Source organism: Pteropus medius, unplaced genomic scaffold, assembly GCF_902729225.1.
Source record: "Pteropus medius unplaced genomic scaffold, Ma_sr-lr_union100, whole genome shotgun sequence".
NCBI lineage: Eukaryota > Metazoa > Chordata > Mammalia > Chiroptera > Pteropodidae > Pteropus > Pteropus medius.
Window position 1 is genome coordinate 76 of NW_024346502.1, and position 10,514 is coordinate 10,589.

The 10,514-nt window shown below is 49.1% G+C and overlaps 1 protein-coding gene, 1 long non-coding RNA gene and 1 pseudogene across 5 annotated transcripts; 2 read left to right on the forward strand and 1 right to left on the reverse strand.

Moving 5' to 3' along the window:
• Window positions 1–1,162: 1,162 nt before the first annotated feature.
• On the reverse strand, window positions 1,163–4,708 carry LOC120613146 (uncharacterized). 3 transcript variants are annotated; one of them, XR_005655604.1, is made up of 4 exons: window positions 4,580–4,708; window positions 4,086–4,156; window positions 3,607–3,763; window positions 1,163–1,653 (listed from the first exon to the last, which is right to left on the reverse strand). It is a non-coding gene; the product is annotated as an uncharacterized LOC120613146 (long non-coding RNA). The 3 variants fall into 3 exon arrangements; XR_005655602.1 differs by having other exon boundaries at window positions 4,498–4,583; XR_005655603.1 differs by having other exon boundaries at window positions 4,491–4,583.
• On the forward strand, window positions 4,138–8,716 carry LOC120613145 (patr class I histocompatibility antigen, A-126 alpha chain-like). Of its 2 annotated transcripts, none has more exons than XM_039875751.1 (8): window positions 4,138–4,312; window positions 4,552–4,830; window positions 5,033–5,308; window positions 5,930–6,205; window positions 6,330–6,446; window positions 6,889–6,921; window positions 7,028–7,123; window positions 7,290–8,716. In XM_039875751.1, the coding sequence occupies exons 1-8, from the start codon at window positions 4,240–4,242 to the stop codon at window positions 7,292–7,294; spliced, it is 1,155 nt and encodes a 384-aa protein (XP_039731685.1). In that variant the 5' UTR covers window positions 4,138–4,239; the 3' UTR covers window positions 7,295–8,716. The 2 variants fall into 2 exon arrangements, with proteins under 2 accessions (XP_039731685.1, XP_039731686.1); XM_039875752.1 differs by having other exon boundaries at window positions 4,140–4,312; window positions 7,076–7,123.
• A 974-nt stretch (window positions 8,717–9,690) lies between these two features.
• On the forward strand, window positions 9,691–9,809 carry LOC120613148 (uncharacterized; annotated as a pseudogene).
• Window positions 9,810–10,514: the final 705 nt, after the last annotated feature.

The following is a 10,514-nucleotide window of genomic DNA, read 5'->3' on the forward strand; positions in this document are numbered from 1 at the left end:
GTACTTAGCAAGAACTACTCACATTGGAACAAATCCACAACCAATTATTACGAGCCATGTCAGAGAGAGGACCGGGATGTCACAGAAAATGGCATTGGTTAGAAATAGGTCACATGATCCTTCACTCTCCATATATTCTGGTGTACAGTCTTCAATCTGATGTGCAAATAACTCTATCTTGTGATTTGATGTATTATTTACATTTAACCTCACATACAACTGAATTAAATACCATTACAGAAGTGGAAAAGCACACTGTTGGTCAATGTAAGTAAACTTGAAAATGTTATAAATGGAAAACCAGTGATGGACTAGAAAGTGTAAATGGAAAACACAAGAGAGCTGCTTTAAAACAAACTTTAGAGGCACATATTAACAGTGCTTTTTAGAATCACGTTGCTGTCCAAATCACTTCTACCAAATCTCATTCAAAAGCACGGTGAAAGATGTGAAATTTACTCTAGGATGCCAACTGGACAGCCAGTTTTGGACATTTTGTTCCTCAATTGGAGTTAAACACCTCTGCCTACTGTATCACGCCCAAACTGTTGTCATGGTGCTAAGCTAGGTGTATAGACTGAGGCATGAGGTTCACATTTTTCTAACTGAAAAGTAATTTCATCACGCAAATGTTTTTGAAGATGATGTTGAATAAGAAAACTGGCAATTTTGCTAATATTTTTGACACTTTAAAAATTATTATTATAGTGACATTGGTTAACAAAATCCAGCAAGTTTCAGGTGTACAATTTAACAGTAAGGCATATATACATATTGCATTCTGTGTTTACCGCCCATAGTTAGATTTCTTTCTGGCACCGCATATTTGACCCCTTTTACTCCATCTACCTCTCTAGCCTCTGGATGACATTCTTAACAAACTAAATTTGAAACTTCTAATGACAAACAAAGATAGTTATTATTTTAAAGACATTCTTGTTAAGGCACCCACATCTTGGAACTATTTGGTCTAGCTAACTATAGGTTCTCAACTTTGTTGCAACTTATTGAATGAAACAGTATCACTAAAAGTAATTTCGAGAAGCACAAAAGTTGATGTATCTCCTTTCTCTGTTTCAGACTTTTACCCATGGCTTTCCAAAAGTGAAATGTAAAGCATTAAAGAAAAATAATCAGAAAAAGGAAACAGTGACTTACAAAATCCTGAAACATTAATTAATTTTAATTCGGGTTTTAACATGTGTTAATTGTTTGACACTCCTCCTTTCCAGAGGTGCAGTAATTCCCTCCTCTTGAGTGTGGGCTGCATTTAATGACTCACTTCTAACTGACAGTGTAAGGCTAATGTGATGGTGTGTGACTCTGAGTCTAGGACAGAAAACACTGCAGTTTGCATCTTGCTTGCTCTCTCTCTCTGATCACTTTCTCTGAAGAAAGAAGCTGCTTGGTCATTTTCTGCCTTATGGAAAGTCCACATGGCTAGGAATGGAGGCCTCCTGAGACCACCCAGGTAGAAATGAGGCTTCTTCCAACAGCTTCTTCAAACAATAAGTCATGTTTCATGTGAGTCCTCCAGCCCCAGTTAAGCCTTCAGATGATGCAGCCCTGGCTGACAACTTGACAGCAACCTTGAGAGAGGCCCTGGCCAGAAGCACTCAGGTAAACCTCTGCCAGATTCCTGACCCTGGAGAACTGTGGGAGAAAGTACACATTTGTTATTTTGAGTTGCTACATTCTGTATAATTTGTTATGCTGCAGTACCTAACTGATACAGTGTTTAAAGAGAGAATGAAACATTGCATTTTAATTTTCATTTGCTCTAAATTAATTATAAGATATTAACAATGTCGTTTGGTTTTAAGATTTAAAAATTTCCATGGCTGACAGGCAGGATGCATTTTATTACCATTCACAGCACTCTATTTACTTTACTTTGATTTCCAACCATGACCCAATCAAACACAAGAGGAAGAACAGGTCCCTAATAACAACCCTCGTTATTCACTTCCAGTCAGTTATCCAATTAGACACTAATGTGGGTGCTGCTGGGAAGGGATTTTGCACATGTAACTAAATTCTCTGTCAGTTGACTTTAAGATTAGAAGGAGGGGGCTGTCCTGGGTGGGCTGTCCTGGGTGAGACTGTCCTGATCAGGTGAGTGCTGATTGGGGTTCTTCCTGAGCAGAGATTCCAAGTGTGAGAGGGATTCAATGAGAGGCATTTCTCCATTGAAGGCTTTGAAAATGCAGGGCCACGTGGCAAAGACTGCTGGCCACTAGGTGATAGGGGCAGCTATCCCCTGGCACCTCCTCGCTGACAGTTGTCAAGGAAACAGGACCTCAGATGGACGACTGGAAGAAACTGAATTTGGCCAACTGTCTCTAACTAAGCTTTGAGTAGGAACCTGAGCTCAGGATGAGAACACGGCTTTGTGACACCCTAACCAGAGCACCCATCCACAACACGCTTGGATTTCTGACTAAGGAACTGTGAGCAAATAATTGGGAGTTGTTTTGAGCCACTAAATTGTGGTAATATCTTCTGCAAAAATAGAAAACTAATACACAGGCTCAACTGTGCAACAAATAAGCATATGGCATTTTATTTCACTGGGATGAATTTATGAATTGATATGCACGCTAGTTACCCATAATAAAATCTTTCTGAACTTTTTTGTATTTTTTATTTTATGATTTTTGTGTGATGTAATTCAATTTTAATACGATCATCATTTACCAACACTTAACTTAATGCCTACTATCTGTCAGGAATGGCTTTATACACCTGGGAGGCAACTTTGACCTAAGTAGCCTAAAGCCCCTGAGCTCACATGCCTTATATTCTAGAGACTTCCCACAGAGAGACAAAGCCATTGGAGGGTTTTGGTGAAGAAATGGCAGGTACAACCTGAGTCACATTAGTGGGATCTCTGATCCTTGTGGGGACAATAGGTTCTGGGTGGCATATAGGGGCGTAGCACTAGTGCCACAATCAGGAGTGAGAGGGTGGTGGAGACTAAGAGGGGAAGAGGGCCTGGGGATGAAGGAGACAGAGGGAAGGGCTGGAGAAGTGGCAGGTGAGAAAGTGCAGCAGAAGTAAAGAATTCTACAGCGGTGGAACTCTGAGATTTAAATATGTGATTTAAAGATCTTTAATAAATGATCTAGAGCCTAGCAGGTTGTTCTATGGACCTGCCTAAAAACTAATTAATTGCCTCCTTATGTTAATCAGTTTAAAAAATAATATGTCCCGATAAAATATGCACACCACTTAGATGTGAATTATTCCTCAAAAATAGGCTATGCAGGAGCACTAGTGAAGGACATTGTATCTGCACTGAACACTTGGAACTCTGAGGCTGTACATGCTGCTGGTTGAAATACACTGTAACAAACTGCTTCCAAGTCCTTTTTTGTATTGAGGATGTGGGGGACTCACACAGACAGGCTCTGGGCTGTGGAATGCAGCTCGTTTTACAGTACAAAAACCTGGAGTCACAGACATGCTGTTTGGGAAAGTTAAGACTTAGGAGCTTTGTGAGTCTGAGCACAGTGCTCACATATCTATCCGGACCAGGGGGCCCAATCTTTTCTTTCACAGATTAGCTTTCTGAGGATCAGGGGTTTTCAAGATTGTGTTACTCACTCTAGTTCATAGACAACAAGGAGACTGGTCACTGTGAGAATCTCTGGCTGGTGTTTTCAGGCACAACTTCTCCAGGATGAAAGCAAAACTTCCTGTCCTTCCTTCGTTCCCAGGGCAAGCTCACTCTTAGGCATCAAGTTCCCTGGGGCTGAGCTTTCTAGAAGAGTCCAAGGGAGAGGCAAAGGGCAGGAGGCAGAGAGAACATTTCAGGGAGAAGGGCTCCGGGAAGAGGAGAGGAGGCAAAGGGGCCCGTTCCCGCCTGGGGTCTCTCCCTGGTTTCCTCACACAGCTCCTGGGCCAGGACTCAGGGCGACAGGGTGACAGAGAGCTGTCGGTGAAGGAGGAGCGGTCAGGGCAAAGTCCCAGGTCCCCAGGGCGTGGCTCTCAGGGTCTCAGACGCCGGGGCGGTGTCTGGGGCGGGGAAGCTCAGTGTTGGGGAGTCCCCGCCTCCCCGAGGTTTCACTTCTCCCTCTCACAACCTGTGTCGGGTCCTCCTGTCTGAATACTCATGACGCGGCCCCAGTTCTCACTCCCATTGCACGTCCGGTTTCTAGAGAAGCCAATCAGTGTCGCCGCCCGTTTATAAGGTCTCCACGGCCCCGCCCGGACGCAGAGTCTCCCCAGACTCCGAGGATGCAGGTCATGGGGCCCCGAACCCTCGTCCTGCTGCTCTCGGGGGCCCTGGCCCTGACCGAGACCTGGGCGGGTGAGTGCGGGGTCGGGAGGGAACGGCCTCTGCGGGGCAGGAGCGAGGGGACCGCCCGGCGGGGACGCAGGACCCGGGGAAGGCGCGTCCCCACCGCCCAGGCCCAGAACCCCCGTCCCGTCCTGACCGTCCCGCGCCCCCCGCTCCCCGCGCCCCCTCGTCGCTCCCGGCCATCGACCTCGGACCGGGACCCGCGCCGGGAGGAGGGCCGGCGGGTCTCAGCGTCTCTCCACCCCCAGGTTTGCACTCCCTGAGGTATTTCTCTACCGCCTGGTCCCGGCCCGGGAGCGGGGAGCCCCGCTTCGTCGGCGTCGGCTACGTGGACGACACGCAGTTCTCGCGGTTCGACAGCGACGCCGCGAGTCCGAGGGCGGAGCCGCGGGCGCCGTGGATGGACCTGGTGGAGCAGCAGGACCCGCAGTACTGGGAGCGGGAGACACGGAACGCCCAGGACGCCGCACAGGAATTCCGAGTGAGCCTGGACAACGTGCGCGGCTACTACAACCAGAGCGAGGCCGGTGAGCGACGCGCCCGAGCCCCGGTCCCGACCCCCGTCCGCACGGACAGGCCGGGGTCGCCCGAGAGTCCGGGCCCGGGCTTCGCCCCGTGGCTGCGGGACCCGCCCGGGAGGAGCCGGCGGGGACGCCCCGGGTTTCGCTTTCAGTTTGGGTCCGGTCACTGCGGCGGGGCTGACGCGGGGCTGACGCGGGGCGGGGACAGGGTCTCACACCTTGCAGTGGATGCTCGGCTGCGACGTGGGGCCGGACGGGCGCCTCCTCCGCGGGTACCATCAGTCCGCCTACGACGGCGCGGATTACCTCGCGCTGAACGAGGACCTGCGCTCCTGGACCGCGGCCGACCTGGCGGCTCAGAACTCCCGGCGCAAGTTGGAGGAGGCCGGTGCGGCGGAGCGCTGGAGGGACTACCTGGAAGGCAGGTGCGTGGAGTGGCTCCGCAAATACCTGGAGATCGGCAAGGAGACGCTGCTGCGCGCAGGTGCGAGGGGCCGCGGGGCCTCCCCTCTCCCTCGGGGGCCGGGGGCTCCTCCAAGGATGGAGGAAAGTGGGACCAGAGCACCCGCCTCCTGTGGGTCGGGAAAATGAGTCCGTGTGGGTTTTCAGATCCGGTACCAGAGGGCGGCTCGCCCAGAGGGCCCACCTTCCCTCAGGGACAATGAGGGGTGCTGTCTTTGGGGGAAGGAGGGAGAGACTATATCAGCAATAACTGGTCAGCGAGCGGTTCCCTTTGACTGTGGCAGCTGCTCTGAAAACCCTGGGGACTTTTTCTCTCAGCCATGTTCGCTGCCCCACACCCAGTGGCTTTGAGGTGTGACTCTAGCTTTTCTGAGTCATTTGGCCCCCACCCAGGTCAGGACCAGGAATCCCTTCTCCCCTCTTCAGAGACCTATCTCTGACCCTGGCCTGTCTCAGCCTAATTCTAGAACTTTCTAAAGAGTAGGAGATTATCCCAGATACCTATGTCCAGTGTGGTGTCTGGGTTTTATGCTCCCTTCTCCCATCCTATTTGTCCTGCGCATTCTGAGCATGGTCACAGAGCACTGGTGGAGTGTCCCATGAGGGATGTAAAGTTCCTGAATTTTCTGATCCTTCTCCTCAGACCCTCCAAAGACACACGTGACCCACCACCCCATCTCTGACCGTGAGGTCACCCTGAGGTGCTGGGCCCTGGGCTTCTACCCTGAAGAAATCACCCTGACCTGGCAGCGTGACGGAGAGGACCAGACCCAGGACATGGAGCTCGTGAAGACCAGGCCCGAGGGCAACGGGACCTTCCAGAAGTGGGCGGCACTGGTGGTGCCTTCTGGAGAGGAGCAGAGATACACCTGCCACGTGCAGCATGAGGGGCTGCCCAAGCCCCTCACCCTGAGATGGGGTAAGGAGGGGGCCCTGGGCACAGCGCCTTTTCTCAGGGAAAGCAGGAGCCCCTGGAGGACATCAGCAGGGTTGGGGCTGAGGCCCTGGAGTCAGGGTCATCACCATCTGACTTCCCTTCCTAGAGCCTCCTCCTCCAGCCACCATCCCCAATGTGGTCATCATTGCTGCCCTGGTCCTCCTTGGAGTTGTGGTCCTTGGAGCTGTGTTTGGAGCTGTGATGTGGAGGAGGAAGCGCTCAGGTATGGAAGGGGTGGGGTCCGAGTTTTCTTGTCCCACTGTGGGGTTTCAAGCCCCAGGTAGAGTGTGTCCTGCCTCGTTAATGGGAAGTACCATCCACACACACGTTCTTTCCCAGCCTGGGACTCCATCTGCTCACACTTACTCTGTATTAATGCACGTGTAAAAATGGACAGATTTATCACCTCGATGATTCTGGTGATGGGGACCTGACTTCTAGCTGTCACAGGATAAAGGGGAAGGTCTCTGCTGAGGACAGACCTCCAGGAGGGTGGTTGGTCCAGTTCCCCCACATGTACGTTCCTTAGGTTTCTTCATCGTGCCCTGGGTCTGAAGTCACAGTTCTAGAAACTTTCCTGGGATCCAGGCCTAGGGGGTTCCTTTAGCACCTCATGGCCCCCGCCCCCCTTCCCTGGCTTCTCACAAGATATTTTCTTCCAACAGGTGGAAAAGGAGGGATCTACGTTCAGACTGCAAGTGAGTACAGTTGACGGGTGGCTGGGGGTGATCCCTGAGACCCTTGGGATAGTGTAGATGAGTGCCCATGGGGGAAGCTCACCCACCCCCATAATTCCTCCTTTAGCCATATCTCCTATGAGCTCTGACCACATCCTGTTATGTCCTACCCCAGACAGTGACAGTGCCCAGGGCTCTGATGTGTCTCTCACAGCTTCTAAAGGTGAGACCCTGGGTGGCCTAAAGTGGTGAGGGGTTGGGGAAGAAGGGACAGGACTGGGGAATGTGCATTCTTTGGGATATTTTTAGCATGTGGTGGAGTGTTGAGAATATTCGTCACCACATACAGCAACTAACCTGAATTTGTTTGTGATTATTTTTTTCTATAGCATGAGACAGCTGCTTTATGGTGGAACGAGTGATGCAAGATTTGTTCATGCTCCCACTTTGTGACTTGAAGAACCTCTGATTTCTCTTTCTGCAAAGGGCATCTGAATGTGTCTGCGTTCCTATCAGCGTAATGTGAGGAGGTGGGGAGACTGGCCCACCCCCTGCCCACCAACCCCCCTGCCCTTCGTGTCTTCCCTGATCCATTCACCTGTTCCAGGAGAGGCTGTGCCATTCCTGTCCCTGTCTTTATTTCATGTTGTGCTGAGCTGCAACTTCTTACTGCCTTATTGGAATAATATAAATGTGAAAAATTTCCAGTTCTTGCCATGGAGGGTTGATGGGGTATTTAAAGAGACAGTCCTAACTTTGACAGACGAAATAAATAGAAGCCCTGAGAACTTTCCAGAATTCTCGTATTTGCTGTTGCAGGAGGGGCTGTGAGGACGAAACATGTATGAGGCATGTGCCCAATCAGTGCTCAGTGCACTGTGGACTTTGACATGGTCACTCTTCAGCTGTGTCACCTCTCTGCTCCTTTGTCCTTTTTCTTTCAGTAAAAGCTTGTCCCACCAGGACCTGTGATCACAGGGACTCAAACATCGCCCAGGCCTTGTAAATGATTCTAATAAAGAATATCTCCAGAACTGTGGGCAGTGAGGGCTTCATGTGGCCATGTCAGCCTAGCCTCAGGCCTGGGTCCGGCCCTCACTCCCATCCTCTGGGTGTTTGTTTTTGTTCGTTGGTTTGTTTTTATAGAGGAATATGACTGTTTTTGTTCTTGTTAGGAGTCCTAGACTCATTTTCCTTATGGTGTCTCCTGTCTGTCGTCAGCAGGAGGTGTTTTCCTTTTCAATGTCCCCACCAGGCTTGGAGTGGTCCCTGCACACAGGAGTCTGTGGTATCAAGAGATGAATTTTCAGATTATCCTGCTCTTGTCTCCTTCTATGACTTGATTGTTCTTTCCAACTTTTACCAAACTCTCAAAGGAACCAGAATCGTTTAGAATTAGCAGAGAGAAGGGACCTTGTAATCTCTCATCTTAGTTAAATTCCTTTCGTAATTCTGCTCTGCTTGCCCACCCTTAGCTCTAGTGCTGACTCCAGTCCAAACTCAGAGATTTATAAAGGAGTGTCTACTTTCAATTTCTATTTGGTTGTAAAAATAGGACCCATAAGTCAAAGGTCATTGTTTTCTGAAGAGGTAAATATAATTGTGTGTTGTGGTGTGTAGGAGGGTTGGTGTGGGAGGAAGTGTTGAGGGGAAGGAAGGAAGAGCAGTTCTTGTGAGAAAAGTAGAGGTGACATTGATGCCAATGTGAGTGGACTTTGTGCTGTAGCTGCCACAAAACAGCATTTGATCTGAAGCCATATTACTAAAGATACTGTCTCTAAAATAAAGAGTTGCTGTACACTGGTCATTCATTCAACTGATAATGGTTGTTGCCAGATATGTGACACAATTTTTGCATCTGGGGAACATCAGTGAAGTAAAATGTAAACAGTTGCTCATCTTGTGGAGCATATGTTCAGGTGGGAAGAGACAGACCATATACTATAAGCACAGTAAGTAAGGAAGGTATTTATATTAGAAGAGGATCAGTGTTGGGAAATTGTAGTGGTGATCTAGAGTGTCAGGATGTGGGAACAGGGAAGGTGGCTGATTTGATTTGGGAGGTCAGTGTGAGCCTCCCTGGGAAGGTGACCTTGAGGAAAGGTTTGAAGGACATGAAGAATTATGCACGAGGATGCCTGAGGGAAGTATTCCCAAGCAGGGGAACGTGCAGTGGGAACGCCCCAAGCAGGAGTGTGTCTGGTTTCTGGAAGGAGGGAGGGGGCTGGTGCTGCTGCAACAGAGAGTAATGGAGATGAGACAGGCACGGCCAGACCACGTTGCCTGGAGGATGTTAGGAGGGTGCTGACCTGTGCTATGAGTAAGGTGGGAGTTACAAGACAGTTTAGAACAGAAGAGGGGCAGGTATGACTTCTTTAAAAAGATCGCTGTGGCTGTTGTGCTGAGAACAGACTTAGGAGGTAAATGTCAGAGGAGGCAGTAGGGACGCAGTAGGAAACTGCAGGGTGAGCGGTAGAGATAGTGGAAGTGGTGGGGCTCTGAGTACATTCTGAAGATGGACTTTACATAGTTTCCTATGGGTTAATGTGGAGTATGAGTCAAGGATACAAAAAATCTCTGAGGATACAGTTGGAAAGTTGGAGTTGCCATCAGCAAAGATGGAGAAGACTCTGGAAAGAGCATATTTGAGGGGGTTATCAACGGCATTCATTTTAAGAGAGGTTGGAGCTGAGATGTCTGTTAGAAATACAAGAGACACATATAAATAATATTTAAAGCCTTGAGAATGGCTGAGGTCACCAAGGGAGTGATGGCTATAAAATAGAAACGGTCTATGGCCATGCCACCCTGAACAAGCCCGATCCCATCTGATCTCAGAAGTTAAGCAGGGTTGGGCCTGTTTAGTATTTGGATGGGAGACCACCTAGGAAGACCAAGAGCTATAGGTGTAAAAAAATAAAAAATAAGGGATTGTAAGCTGACAAGGCCCTTGCAACCTGTGAAGTCAACCAAGGGTTGCCTTGCCTTAAAAAAAAGGGAAAAAAGAGAAATGGACAGGACTGAACCCTGCCTCTCCCCATTCCCCTCTCCTCATGCTGAGTGATCTAATTAGACACCCGCCCACACACACACACAGATGGCACAATTCTAGCTCTGCATCTAGAAAGTACATAGACCAGGGAGTTTCAAAGTTTTCTGTGCACAGAATTCACCTAGACATTTTGTTACATCTCAGAAAGTTTGGAGCAGAGGGTGTGAATCTGGATTTCTAAGAAGGTGCTGATGCTGCTGGTCTTCAGATCACACTTTTAGTAGCAAGAACCTAGACCAGGATTCCCACATGGCTGTGCAGCAGCCTCACATGCAGGGCTTGTTAAAAAAGCGATTCTTGTTCTTGTGCCTAATTCTGACATGGTGGGTCTGGCAGAGTCCTGAGTGTTTTGAAAAAGCCCACAAAAAATCCTGGGATTCAGCCAGATTGGGAAACACTGAGATCAGTGACAGAGTTCAGGTTGGGGAGGGCTCTTAAATCCAAATTTGAAAGTGGGGTTTTTTCCCCCTCGGAAAGAAAGGGGAGGATATATATTGTCAATTAAGATGTGATGTTGATAATTACGTGTTTTCTCTACAAGGGATTATAGCCAGGTGAAAGA